The 15,942-nt window shown below is 34.8% G+C and overlaps 1 protein-coding gene across 2 annotated transcripts in view; it reads right to left on the bottom strand.

The window, feature by feature from the left end:
• ATRNL1 (attractin like 1) overlaps positions 1–15,942 on the bottom strand; it is a 678,243-nt gene that overhangs the window by 644,772 nt on the left and 17,529 nt on the right. For both annotated transcript variants that reach the window (XM_027112688.1, XM_027112689.1), the window contains exons 2-3: positions 7,036–7,119; positions 5,760–5,873 (exon numbers count right to left, since the gene is read on the bottom strand). In XM_027112688.1, the coding sequence (XP_026968489.1) occupies positions 5,760–5,873; positions 7,036–7,119 (198 nt within the window). The remainder of the gene's footprint in view (positions 1–5,759; positions 5,874–7,035; positions 7,120–15,942) is intronic.

Raw genomic sequence — 15,942 nt, 5'->3', positions numbered from 1 at the left:
TTTGACATAAGTTGTAGCATTATTTTTTTGGATCTTGTCTCCTCAAGCAAGGGAGACAAAAGCAAAACTAAACAAATGGAACCTAATCAAACTTAAAAGCTTTGCCACAGCAAAGGAAACGATCAACAAAATGAAAAGACAACCTTGCTGTATGGGAGGAGATATTTGCAAATGATATGTCTGATAAGGGGTTAATGTCCAAAATATATACAGAGCTCATACAACTCAACATCAAAAAAAAAAAAAAAAAAAACCTTGTTTAAAAAATGGGCAGAAGACATGGAGAGACATTTTTCCCAAGAAGACATACAGATGGCCAACAGGCACGTGAAAAGATGCTCAACGTCACTAATTATTAGGGAAATGCAAATCAAAACCACAATTAGACATCAACCCCCACCTGTCAGAATGGCAATCATCAAAAAGACAACATAATGAATGTTGGGGAGGATGTGAAGAAAAGGGAACCCTAGTGCATTCTTGATGGGAATATAAATTGGTGCAGCCACTATGGAAAACAGTACAGAGGCTTCTCAAAAAATTAAAAACAGAACTACCATATGATCTAGCAATTCTACTCCTGGGTATATATCCAAAGAAAATGAAAACACTAACTCAAAAAGATATATGCACTCCAATGTTCTTAGCAGCATTATTTACAAAGCCAAGATATGGAAGCAACCTAAGTGTCCACCAAGAAATGAATGGATAAAGAAGATATGGTACACACACACACACATACACACACACACAGAAATGGAATATTAGCCATAAAAAGAATGAAATTTTGCCATGTGCAGCAACATGGATGGACCTGGGGGGTATTATGCTTAGTGAATTAAGTCAGACAGAGAAGGACATATATGTTTTCACTTACATGTGGAATCTAAAAAATAAAACAAACAAATGAATATAACAAGACAGAAACAGAGTCATAGATACAGGGAACAAATTAGTGGTTACCAGTGGGGAGAGGGGTGGCGGAGGGAACAAGATAGGGGAAGAGGATCAAGAGGTACAAAATACTAGATATAAATAAGTAAGATACAAGGATGTAATTACAGCACAGAGAATATAGCCAATATTTCATAATAACTTTAAATGGAGTATAATCTATATAAAAATATCAAATCACTATGTTGTACACCTGAAACTACTATAATATTGTAAATCAACTATACTCCAATTAAATAAATAAAATAAAATAAAACCACCTTGGTACTCTAACAAGTGACCTTATAGCCTTACTTTTCCCCACAAGTTGCAAATTCTCATGAAGCTAGATAGAACGTTCCACATCAGCTAAGTGACTACAATGCTACTCTAGTTAAAGTTGTACATTTCCAATACACTAATCTAAGTATTTTAGGACATGTTAAAATACACACTTTTTATATTTCTTTAGAAGTTTGCATACTTATTCAAATTACATTAATATATAATTATTCCAAAAGACAATATTACTCATACACACACAAAAGAAAGTGAAGTTTATGGGGAGAAATATAAATGTGTAAAAGCAGTAGTTCTAAATTAATAACTGGTACTTCTCCCTTTTTAACCCTACTTGTTCATGGGGGAAAATTATATATCTTCATTTATTTATATATACTATCCTCTCTAAATCTATGAAAGCATAAAATCTGAGAAAGAAAAGAAGCTGCTAACAACAAATTACATTACTCAAAATAGTCAATGCCTTTAGACACTGTTAAACTTATGTTTAGGCACCACCAGGAACTGAATTCCCTCATTCAAATCATATTTGACAGAACAAAATGAAATATTACAGTCAAATAATTTATTTTGTAAACACATTTTGAAAAGCAAACAAATTAAAAAGTAATCAATGCTTGATGTTGTAATAATTATTATAACATCGACTAGCTTATGGTTGTGAAAGAAAAGATTTTAAAAGGAGGCTGTCAACACAATTAAAATTCTGTAAGACCAGTTTTAGTTACACATATATATTTTTCATTGCAGTGAGATTATATCAAATGATTACTAAAAATAATATTCCCAGATGTTTATAACAGATATGATTAATCCCTCTGAAACAGATGAAAACAGCAGATTTGTTTGCTTGGTTGTTTGTTTATAAGTGTTTTGAAAGCAGTAAATGAAAGAGGACTCACACTTCTCACATAACATACCAATTTGGACCAACCAACCCTCCCACTGAAATCAACCAGAAAAAATGACAGTTAAAAAAAATCAGCCTGAAGGTACTGGGAGAACTAAGAAAAGGGTAAGCCCATGAATTAGAGCCATTTCTCCTTATGGGCATTCACTGATTTCAAAGTTGGAGATGAGGTCTGAAAGGCTAAGAAACTGGGCTGTTTTACATAGCTAGGAAACCAAAAAGTGGAACACAGGGCCCTCACTTTGACCTGAGACCCCAAAAACTAGGTGTAAAAGTGAACTAGTAGAAGACAGGCCCTTCAGGGGACTGAATTTCAGTTTGGGTGTGAATTACCTCAACACCTGAATTAGAATTCAGTTGGTTGTGGATTTCTGGTGTCCCCAGGCACTCTTTGGGAATATAATAACTTTCTAGGCCTCAAATTATCACTACCTATGACTTTACAAACACGGTGTCCAGCACATGATCGTCTAGCACACAATAAAAAATAGCAGGTCTCCATTCCAATCCATTCTCCATATTCTAAAAAGTCTTTCCTACAGAATAAAGTCCAATTTCTTTAGTGCGGTAACAAGAAAGCAACACTACAGTGATTACAGCATTATAAAATCAGGCTCAAATTCTGACTCTATCATCAACCAGTTAAGCAACTTCGGGCCACTCACAGACTCTCTCTGTGCCTTAATTCTCCATTTACAAAATGGCAATAATAATACCTACCTAAAAGGTTATTGTGGGGATTAAATGACTTGATATATATAAAGAACTCTTGCACACTGCCCCTCACATAGTAAGTATTCAGTAGATGTTACTGATTACCATTTATTGGGTAATCTGGCACCTACCTATCCCTTCGCATTTCCTATGATCAAGTTACTCATAACTACTTACTACTGATGCAAAATATAATGTTCTTTAGTGTGTACACGCCTTTGTACGTATGTTTTTCTCTACCTAGAATGTCCTATCTGACCCCCACAATTTGTCTATCATTCTTCTACTCATGATGAAACTCACCATGACGAATTCATTACTTCTGAAATCATATAGCACTCTTTTCATAACCTGATTATAACACTTATTGTGCTGTATAAAAAGTCAGTTTACATACCACCACCAGTGCCCAACTACTGTGTGGTGATGTAGCCTCCAAATCCTTGGAATTTCCCAAGTGATAGGAATGTCTCTGTTATTCATAGTGGGCTCAGAGTTTATGCTAATGAGGTGACTCAGGATGGGAGCTGGCCCCACCAGAAAAACCAACCATGTGATTGGCTGGGGCTTTAAGCCATAAGAAATCAATCTGACTTCTAGAGTCAGAATGGGGCTAAAGATTGTGTTCAGCCTTATGGCCAATGATTAGATCAATAATGCCTACAAAAGGAAACCCCCCAAAAAACTCTGTACACCTGTAAATCAGGTGAGCATCCTAAGTGGCAATACACACTGATATGTTGGGGGGGTAACATATGTCCTGAGTACCCAGCTTTGAGATGCTCCCAGATCTCACCCTATGTGTCTCTTCATTTGACTGGTCCTGATTTTTATCCTTTATAATAAAACTATAATCATAAGTATAGTGCTTTCCTGAGTTCTGTGAGTTATTCTAGCAAATTATTGAACCTGAGGGGGCCACAGGCACCTCTAAATTTGTAGCCAGCTGGTCAGACGTGCAGGTAGCCTGGAGACCCCTGAACTTGCAGCTGTTATCTGAAGTGAGGTCAGTTTTGTGAAGGACTGTGCACTTAACCTATAAAGTTGGGCGCAACTTCAGGTAGCTGGTGTCTGCAATGGCCTGTATCTTACTCTTTACTGCATCCTCCAGGCTTATGACAGTCTCTTGAATTGAGGAGGTTATCAAATGTTTGTTGAATAATAAATTCTTATACAGCTGGAATAATTCAAACATTTAGATTCTGAATTCTTAGTAAAATGAAGTACAAACAGTATAGGCTTTTAAGTCCGGAGATTGTCAAGTCCTAATCCTGGTTCTACCATCTATTAGAAGTAAAACTTTCTGTGAGTCTCAATTTTCTCAACAATAAATGGAGGATTATAGTACTTCTTCCACAATATCCTAACAAGGACTGATGACATTTAAACTGCCTAGTACAGTGTTTACAATCAAGTGGATATTCAATAAATATGAGTTTTCCATCTCTCTCAGGATAGTTAACAGGAACACTTGCTGATGAAGAGTCACTGGTTCCACCTTCAGTCATATACTAAATCCCATTCTGCTAATTATCTTACAAAAGCTTCCTTTAGTATCAAGAAATGGCTGGTAAGAGTGTTAGTGAATCACTGTTAATTAATGCAGTCATCACAACTACTAGAAAAACAAATGAAAGGCACACATCTAAATGATGGTCAGTCAATAATGTCATAAAAATAGAGGAATGATAACAGTTATATCTAAATTGCTAAAAATAAATGTTTGAACCTAGTATCTTATCTAATTGTTGCAATAAATTATCTTACAATGTAATTATTCACAAGGCTCTGCTCCATTTTCTATCTATTGGTGTTAGATGAAAGGTTACTCCAGAATATCCTTTCTATAATTTTCAAACAACTCAAAAATTAAGTTCTACAAGTATCTTGAGCAATAGCAATATCACAGAATAAGCATCTAAGTTCTCAAGGAGTCATTTTCAAACAGTCATTTGGAAATACAGCCCTTACGTGTTTGCCCAAAAAAATAATAGTTTACATTCCTGTTAAAACAGAATATTTACAACATAAATAGTAAAAAGAAAAATAAAATTTAAAATGTTGAAGGGAACAATAAGCTTTTACCCATATTTAAATTTTTAACAATGACAGGACATATAAGACATACTGTGTAAGTAACAAAAGTAAGGAATAATGTAATGAATAACTCTGGTCAACAATCATGGCAGTTAAATTGTACACTAAATCTACACTATATGCTCAAAAAATTTTCTATCTGATATATTCTCTCCTGTTCATAAAACATTTCATAATAATTTGTACATACATAATAAAGAGTTTTAAATTGATACTGAAAATGCTGTGATTTTAAAATTTTTAAATTAAATCTTACTACCTGCCTGACTACTAACAATAAAATATTTGGAAACAACCAAAATTCCCAAACTGTGAGAACTGACAGAAACACCTTCTTTATTAAACCACTAAATAAAGCATAACTTAACCTTTTTTACAGAATTTAAAATTTTATAATTTCTCTAAAATAAAAAGATAACTATAAAATATATATCTATTAATTCCTTTGTCAGCTAGAACTCATATTAATCTATCCAAATACAGATAGTTCTGAAAACAGATTCAATTCACTTTAAAAGAATGAAATATGTACAGCAAGAATAAGGGATATTTATTAATAAATCTACATTTCTGAAACAGTAACTACTTATCTCTGTTATATCAATGTTTACATTATTATATATACCCCTAAGTTGACAGTCACAGTATCATCATAGTCTTATACCATCTTTGAAGTTTAGCCATCAACGCCTATGCTAAATTTATTTTTGCAGTAAAGATGAGTAAATATTTAAAATTAATAATTATACAGTTACTTTTCTACAACTGACTATAAATTCATCAATTAAACATAACTACTCACCTAAGTACAGCTATTAAAGGTGCATATATTGAATCTCCATCATAAACATACATATGATCCCAGCTACATTCTGTAGCAAAATGATTGAATCTTAATCTTAACACTGCATTTGGACTGAAAAAAAATTAAAATATTTTAAAATTAATATGTAAAGCACGGTCTAAAGAAATCTTAGAGTATTTTATTAAAAACCTATTTACAGATAATTTAGCTATAAATCCATACATCATCAGTATAAAAGGTTGATAACCAGTCATATCTAATTTGTAAAAATGATATACAACTCCAAAATCTATTAACCAGCCATATGTATGTATCATCCTTTTCTAAAAATTTAGTCAAGAGGAAATGTTCTATGTCTTATAAAAATTTAGTCAACAGGAAATGTTCTACGTCTTGACTAAGGTGGAGGTACATAAATTGTATACATTACTGAAACCTTACTGAACTGTACACTTAATATGGGTGTATTTCATTGTATGCAAATTGTACTTGAATAAAGTTGATTTTTAAATTCAACACTCAAGACCATTCTTATTTCTATGAACTCTTAACTAGAGGTACTAATAAGGTCTTCAAATTTTAATCAAAAGGTCTCAATACGATATACTCTTATTTGTTAACAAATGAATGAGACCACAGGTACACAGGGAATTAATAACCTTGAAGTTTTAGAGAACCTTTAAAGTAACAAAAATAAAAACCCAGTTTTCCAAATAAACTCTTTACAATCATAAAATAGTTCAAAAACAACTCATATGATTTATGATCCCGTCATAATATGTTTAAACAGATAAATTCAGTCTCAAGCCCTAATTACTGAAAAATGCCTCTAAAAGGACAATTAACTCTCTCTTTTACCAAATGTTCTTTTTTTAACACACTTAGAACTAAAATGCTGAATAGTATGAACCAATGGCATAATTCAGCATGGCATATTTTTATCCCTTTTATGCAGTCTTCAAATTCCATAACAAGCGATTTAAAAGAAACCAAAAATGCATACTTGACTTAATGCCATAGTAACATAACTTAAAAATAAATATATGTAAAAATCAAACTATTATCACAAGTAAAAGGGTATTGTAATTTACATTAAACATTATATCTAAAATTTATCAATCCCATTTTAACATCATGAATAATGTTTTCCAATAATAAGCAACAGAATAAACTATAGAACTATGAAGTTGTTATATTTTAATGCTTTAACACTGATATAATCACCTTCTTTATCATTTCAGAATAAATAATTTAATGCAAATTGTATACTTACTAGCCTTCAATTAGCCATGTACATTTAGTTTTATACTTATAGTTAATTGGACCATCTGTTAAATATCCAGAAGGTTCTGTTAACCTAGAAAACAAAATCATGAAAATGATTACCTTAAAGTAACTTTAAGACACACAGTAGCATAAAAAATTTAAAAAGACACTAAACCAAACTTCCAAACAGGAGAATTTATTTACAACTTAAGAAAATTTTCAGATTGCCATATATCATCTCTCTAAATCTCAAAGGAAACTTATTTTGAATTTCTTTAAATTTTTATGTATTATGATTGTTTCATTTTACAAAGTGGAAAAACACATTGAAAGACAACATTATACAGATGGGTTCTATGCTGATGCAAAATAGATTGTTAAACTTACTCTGCCCAAAAATTAGATAGATGCAAAAGAAAGAAGATCAAATGCACTCTGAAAGATACAGATCTATGGACTAGAGAAATAGTATATGTACCTAGCACTTTTGGAGGTTACATTGTTAGCTATGTTTGCTTTTCATGCAGCGCGACTGCTAAAGTAGCTGTCACCAGACTTTATTGAGTTCAGCTACCTGATTTTAGAATCATTTTCTTTCATCAACTTTATATCTAGTCCAAGAACTCAGTCAATTTTAAAAATAGGGTAAATCAAGGGTTTTGTAATTATCCTCTATTTTAAACACAGAAAAGAAAAAGATATTTAGAAAAGCTTCAAATTTTCAGAATTTTAAAATATTTAAACAATAACCCAATTCTACTTCATTTTGTTCTCCTTAGCTCCAGCCCAATTACATTTTATCGACAAAAGACAATATTTTAAATAACTAAGATATCTTCCCATTTAGCCTTTATGTATTTATGTAGACAAACACACATACTGGCTTATCAGTCTTTATATATCCCCATATACATACACACACATATATTTATACATACATACATACATACATGTCTACACAGACAGGGTAATTATCTAGTTTTAGACAAAAATCAAATTTTCCTTATAGCGTTGAGTCTCAAAAACATTCAAGGAAAAGAGTTTCACTTGCCTAAATCAGGGATAACCGAAAGGTCAATTAATGTAAATGTTATCTGAAAGTCTTCCGTAATCCCTGCAAATTAGTTTGGGTTTAAAAAAGGGCTAATTCATGCTTGGAAAAGTGTTTAAACATTCCAATGTTCTCAAAGTAATATAATAATAAATTGAGCATTTTACAGTATCAGGTATCACTGTAAGCTCATAATGTGTTACCTCACTTAAAAATCTCAAAAGCCCCACAAGGTAGTAATTATTAATTCCATATTACAGATGAGAAAACTGAAGCACATTTTAAATAACAAGTTAAATAGCTTGTCCTGATTTTTCACTTCCAATAATAGCTCCAGATGAGCTAATTCAGACAAACCTCCACTGAAGATAACTTAAAAAGCTAAAGAACAATGTTTAAATCTTATAAGTAACAAAATGGTAAGACCTACTAAGCCAAGATCCAGAAGTTGCAAATTCTTTAAAGAGGAACCAGGCATCCAGAGCTACTTCTGTTATGGAGAATTTTATCTATTTATTAGAGACTGCCAAAAGGCTGAGAGCACTTTTGATAGCCTCAAGGAAGAAGGGGGACAAAAGCTGGATGTAACAACCTACAAAAGGTAGGGGCTCAAATAAACAACACGGCACTCTGAACTGGGACACAAAAATTTTCTATAAGGGTAAAGGTGTACCAGAAACCAGCCATTACGTGGACTGCAACCCAGCTACAAGTCATCAGGATGACAGAAAACCCCAAGATCTACCACTGGCTTAAGGTGATACTAGAACTATCATGCCAAGGCTCCTAACTGGAAGATACAAAAATATTCTCTGAAGAAAGATAACATTATCCTAGTCCTCAAATTATTTCTACCAATAATTTTTCAAATAAGATGTCTACTATGATCAAAGATAGTAAGACACATAAAGATAGATGACAACAAAACAAGAACCAACAGAATATCTTCAGGAAGAGACCTGAAGATATTCCAATTGTGGAGATTATCAGATGTGCCCTATAAAACAAATATGACGTACTAAGTTCAAAAAGACAAAAGACACGATTTAAAATTTCGGCAGTTAACTGAAAACTGTAAAAAGTAACAGTATATTTGAAAAAAATAATGGAAATTCTAATACTGAAAACTACATTAATCAAAATTAAGAATTCGATGGACGGGTTTAACAACACATTAAACACAGCTAAAAGAGGATGAGAGATCTAGAAGACAGGTCCATAAAAAATATCCAAACTACAGCAGGATGATTGAGGGTTCAACCCATTGGGTGTGGGTCACTCCACCAAGTAAAACTCCAAGGAGCCAAGATTCTAGTTGAGGGCAGGGGAAATACGGTATGGGGAGTGGAAGAACAGAACCATACGCATCAATTATGGTCTTTTAACAAATTAAATAGGTAAGTATCCTAACAACTTTACATAGTTTCTATTTGATACATACACACACACACACACACACACACACACACACACACACACACACATATATCCTCTCTCCTTCACATTTTTATTTTATTTACAAGCTGTAACTTTACAATTTAGACTTTAGATAATGGAATATTTAGTGCAACTATGACTGAATATGAAGAGCAATTAACATAACCAGTGATAGATACAATGACTCTCGAAACCTGCGTTTCCTCCTTTTGGACAGAGGATGAGAACTTCACTTGGAAAAAGTGTATCTTCTTAGGTAGAAATACAGCTTTGTTGGTTGCTGGGGAGTTCACGTGTGTTTAGAAAGATGCATACAGAAGACGCTGAATAATTAAAGGGCAGACTGTGCCAGTTATCCATTGCCTCCCACCTCAAAATTCAGACTTTTTGCCTACTTTATGAAAATGGATCTGGGCCCTTTAAATATTTTTTTTTCCAGATGGCAGGATGCTAAGCCTGCAGGCTTTGTCAATAGAGCAAGCTGGAGAGACTGCAGGAGGAAACAGATTTGCTGCCAAGTTCCAACGTACTCACTCAACAAGCTCCTGCAGCACTAGGTACTAGGCTCCTACGTACCTGATGGCCACCAGCACCCAGCCACCAACAGTTTCCCCCAGCACTTCCCCTCAGGCAGTTCTGCAGCAGAGGCCTCCAGTGAGACACCACTCTGTGAACAGCTTTCCCCAGCATCCCATAAGTAACCATGGCAAGTTCCAAAGGGCAGATGTTAAGCAAGTTCCGCAGGTACAGCTTTACAGTGACTTTTCTGCCATTCAGTAAGCCACAGCCTGCTCTCCCAACAAGGTCTGGATCTCAGGCCAGGTCACAGGGACTCTCACTTAAGTGTTCTATCTCAGCCATAACAGTAGTAGTGGCTGCTCCTTGTATCTACTACTTCTAGATTTTGCAGAGTTCTCTTTACTTCTTACTAGCCAATTTCTCGTTGTTCCAATCTGTGCTACAGTCAATAATCCTTTACATTAAACTTTTCCTATTAAAATTACTGTGTGATTCTCTTTCCTAATTGGACCCAAACCAACCAATAATAATAAAGGATATGCAAAATAAAATCACAATAGCGTACCACTATGGACCCAACAGAATGGCTAAAATTAAAGAGATTAATAATACCAAATATTGGCAAGGATGTGGAGATAATTCTCATAGGATAAATCAGTACAACTTTAGAAAGTAATCTCATATTATCTTGCATAGTTGAAAATAGACAGTTGCCAACAGTGTCAGCATTACACCATATCCTCTCAGACCCTCTGACCATTTCCATACACTCCAGCCTGACTCTCTCGGGCCAGCACCTGCATCTATGTTGAAGGGCTCCCTCTATCTACTAGAACCCACTCTTCCTATGCATGTGGTGGGCTGAAAGTGCCTGTGAATCAACATCCTCCCAGGGCAGCCCTTAGCCAATGAATGATTTGGAAAAACTCCAAACTTGCTTACCTCTTTGCTGCAATAATAATGAAGTGCACTTCCTTGTGGGATTTGGCTCCAGTCACCCAGTGTGGTACCTGACTTGATAACATACCTCCCTTATTGGCTCCTTCTCTTCTATCACTTCTGTCAGTGTCCCTGAATCTCCCAAATATACTACATGTGCTCAATTCTTGTCTCAGGATCTGCTTCAAGGTGGTGGAGGGGAGTGTGACCAATCTAACAGTACCAGGAACTTCAAGATGGGCTCTGGGGCTGGATCACTCACTGGCCAGATGGCAACAAGAGTCACACTGAGGGTGGTAGAGAGAGTGGCAATAACCTGTGGCATGCTATAGCTCACAATGACAAAGGCTTTCACTTTTGCTGAATTGAGAGAGGATACCAGAGGAAGGTGATGCACTGACTAATGCAAGAGACTTATGTGATATCTCTAATATTTGAGAAATAAAAGAGCAAGGGTAGTTACAAAGACTGTGGAATTAGTTGACTGATGTTAAAAGCCATTGATATGCTAAAGGCAGAAAACTGCAGCAGAGTGCCTGTACTAAGACACCGACCCATAAGCAGCTTGCCCCAAGATCCTATAAGACTCAATTCACCAACCACCAATTTTAGATACAGTGTAAATGCCAGGGGACTCTGTAACATTTAAAGAGACTATTTCTGAGGCCAGAGGGTTGACCAAACTGGAAAACCAGCCCAGGACCAGATTATGAGAGGAGCAGAATTACAGAAAAAGTTTAGTTCACAGCCCTGGCAAGACTTCAGTGCTAAAGATAGTGCCCCGATACCTAGGAGGGTGCCACCTGGTAGATGTACTTGAGAACCTTGAACCTCTAGATTTATTTAACCCTTTGGGCCTGCAAAAGTCTTTTAGAAACCAGGACTGACAGTGAGAAAAATAAATTCTCACCCTCTTTAAATGACTACAGGCATATCTTCTTTTCTTGTACTCTACTTTATTGTGCTTCACAGATATTGCATTTTTTACAAATTGAAGGTTTGTGGCAACCCTTCATGGAGCAAGTCTATCAGTGCCATTTTTCTAATAGCATTTGCTCAATTTGTACCTCTTTGTCACATTTTGATAATTCTCACAGTAGTTCAAACCCTCCACCAGCAAAAAGATTGAGACTTGCTGGAGGCTCAGATGACAGTTAGCATTTTTTAGCAAGAGTATTTTTTAATTAAGGTACGTACATTGTTTTTTTAGACATAATGCTATTGCACACTTAATAGACTACAATATAATGTAAACATAACTCATGTGCAACTACATTATTGGGAAAACCAAAAAATTCATGTGATGCTTTACTGCAATATTGGCTTTACTGTGGTGGTCTGGAACTGAAACAGCAATATCTCTGCGGTCTGCCTGTACCTGTTCTTAAGCCACAACAAGAAGTAACACCAGAATTGAATTAAATCAATGTAATCAATCAATGACAACTGGCTACAGGAACCATGTATTCAAAAGCCATGTAATTAGTGGCAGCCCCATATACAGTGACCATTCAAAAATAAATAAACTTAAAATCCCCAAAAGTTTGACAACTAAGCAATAGACTAATAAGTCTCAAGGACAATTAGAAAATATTTTTAATTGTTAATACTAAAACCACACCATATCAAAATTTATGAGATGAAGCTCAACCATTGTTTAGAGAGAAATATATAGCTCTAAATGTATATATTAAAAAGTTGAAAATCAATTATTTTGATATGGGAATTTGAGAAGCCACATGCATGCCCAGGGAGACTTTTCTTGGACTACAAGCTCAGAAAAGACCTGAGAAGACTCTACACTTCCACCTCTGGCTAATTTTCAGACTCAGACCAAGAAGGAAGTGAAGGGTAAGGCAGAGTCATAAACAATGTGGCTAAGCACTGAAGCAGTGTCCCAACAGAGTCAATGTGCACAGAATGGAAGAATTCTTTATTTTTTCTTGACTCCAAGCATTTGAGGAAATCTATGTCAAAACACTAGCTTACCATAAACTATAGGAACAGAGACTTTAGAAACCACACAAAACAAAGAATACAGTCATTACAAAAAATAGTTTAGAAAAGTCATTAAACAAATACACAACTACAACAAACCCTGAAGAGGGGGAAGAACTTGATTTCTAGAGTTATCACATTATAATAATCAAATGCCCAGTCTCCAACAAAAAAATTACAAAGCATACAAAGAAAGTATAGCCCATTCAAAGGAGAAATGAACAGATACTGTCTTTCAGGAAACAGAAATTGAGCTTGTTGGACAAACACTTTAAATCAACTGTTTTAAATATACTCAAAAATTCTAAAGGAAATCATGGACAATAGCTACAGGAAACCAGGAAAATGATGTCTCAACAAATAGAAAATATCAATTAAGATTTAGAAATGTTATGATCACAACCTCATATAAAGTCTGTATAAAAGTTTCTCTTGATCTAAACAAGGCTTAGATCCATCAGTAGGGTCCACTAAACAATCCTTCTCCCTAGTTTCTAACTGACAGTTGTAACAAACCCTTAAAGTCAAAATATTGCTATAATTTAAATTACAAAAACCCCAAATCAGGGCTGAATCAAATGATACAAATTATCAGACATAAATTAAGCCTGTATGATAACAGTTTAGAGCCTCAGAGACTTAATTTTAAAGAAAATTCTAATTTGTTCCATGATCTTACACCACCACTTCTATTTCAATTTCTTCTCTAACGGAAGAAGAGAAGTGTAACATATTCAAAAAGTACCTTAATACATAGTCAAGAAATATATAGCTCTTTTAATAAGAAAATAAAGCCGGAAATTTAAGAACAGGAGGCTTTACAACTATCACCTACAATATAATCTATCTTCCTAATTAGGAATATACCTCCCAAACTGCGTATGAGGAAATCTAACACTACTGGGGATTTCTTTCCCCAAAACCCCTCTATTTCTCTACCACCCCACCTACTCGAACTGACCCAGTCCTGTGCTATGTTGGGAAATTCCTTACCCTTAGTTTAAAATACATTTCCCCTCCTCTAAAGAAACATATACTCTAGGAGCTACAACTATAATCTGTATCTCCCACCTATAAGAGGTGATGTGAAAGAACTGTTATGTTTCCCCACCTAGGCTACACAACAGGAGTACATGAAAGCCACCCACTCTGTCCCATCCGCTTCACCTTCAGAGGCACAATTACACAGACTTAAAAGAAAACTCTACTCACCACAGCCCCTGAAATCCTTCTGTACCTTCATCACCCATTCCTAGCAAAAGCCCCTACCAAGAGCCTACCTTTGCCTCTACTTACTGCAAAGAGGTTTCCTCTTTGCCACTTTCACTCTACTAGAAACATGGAGGGGCTGACACCAACCAAGATAAAAGGATGGAAAATCCTTTCTCACCATTAAGAGATAGGAGTAAGGGGGGGAAACTCCTACCACTTCCACAATAAGGAAGGAGCAATTCCCCTTTGTAGTTTCCTGATCTCTTCTTCAGCTTGAAGAATGTTCACCTCCATGCCACTTGAGCAAAGAACTCCCATTACACACTTTGGACATCTTCACAACCTGGTACTGTTCTTCTAAAATTCAGAAGTCTTACACTCCAAGATTACACTCTGACCACAAACACCTAGTTTCCAATCTATTTCTTCACTTCTTACTCTTAACATCATCTGTACATTCCAGCTGGGTAGAGATTTTCAAAAATTAGGTAGCATATAATTCAGCTACATAAAAGGTAAAACAGGCTTCTTCTATTTCTAATGCCGTTTCTACAATGCATTCTAAGTTTCAAGTAATTAACTTATTTTTAATTTGTAGCAATCATGTTCTTGGATTGAGAACCATATTGACATGGTTAATCTAGATCAGGGCTCCATAAACTACTGGCCTATTGCCGATTTGTGTAAATGAAGTTTTATTGGAACACAGCTACACCCATTTGTTTACATATATCTAAGATTGTTAACATGCTACAAGAACAGAGTTGAGTATTGGCAACAGAGACCATCTGGTGTACAAAGCCTAAAATATCTACTATCTGGCCCTTTACAGAAAAAGTTTTGCCAATCCCTGTCTAGATGCCTGCACATGCCCATATGCCTTGCCAATGTCTCATCTTGCTGAAACTGCCCAGTCTAGAGCCCTTAATCAAATAAGCATGCTGAGCTGTTTATAACACAGGAATGGCCACTACTAAATGCAGGAAAACCAGCACAAACATGAAACAGAACTAAAATTAAATCAATTAAAGTTTTATTCTCTATCCTAGCCATGAATACAAAATTTGATTAAGACATTTTAAACATAAGAAAAATGCAATAGTTTTAACATTATAAAGTATTACAGGAAACAATAAATCCTGTTTATCAAAGTATCTGGTTTTACTGCCAGCATAACCACTCTACAAAGAAGAATCAGATCCACTCAGGGCTAGTCTTTACACAGAGTTGCCTTTGGAAGCCAACCTCACATGCAAGTCTTTTGTTAAATAGTGTTTTTATTTAAAATATTATTTAATATTTATTGATTTCTTTTTAAACAATATGAAGAGAACCTCTAGATTATATTATGGGTATTTTTTTCCTCTCTGCACTACGATACATTATTGTATTACACCGTGCTGAGCTTGCATTTCTTGTTTTCTTTATAGTGCATTCTGCATCCCTCACTCCCAAGTCTGCATTGTCTGTCCACCTGATCCCTAATAAAAGTTTAGGTGACCTTGTCTGCTAGAGCAGAAGTCTCCAAACCATAATCATCATGCTCTCTTATCAGTAAGAATTTTTATTATGTAACTCAAGTAAATGTATATTTACATGTTAATAAACATATACTACTTTAAATATTGTGCACTATAAAGTATAAATTTTAAAAATCAAAATTAAAAATAATAGTAGCATAAGCCCTAATGCTTTCTTCCCACACTCCAGTAAGTCACCTTGGGTATCATCCCACCTTTTTTTTTTTTTTTTTTTTTT

Source organism: Aethalodelphis obliquidens, unplaced genomic scaffold (assembly GCF_003676395.1).
Source record: "Aethalodelphis obliquidens isolate GAN/ISIS:26980383/991018 unplaced genomic scaffold, ASM367639v1 scaffold11, whole genome shotgun sequence".
Classification (NCBI taxonomy): Eukaryota; Metazoa; Chordata; class Mammalia; order Artiodactyla; family Delphinidae; genus Aethalodelphis; species Aethalodelphis obliquidens.
This window is presented reverse-complemented; position numbering and strand designations above follow the sequence as displayed.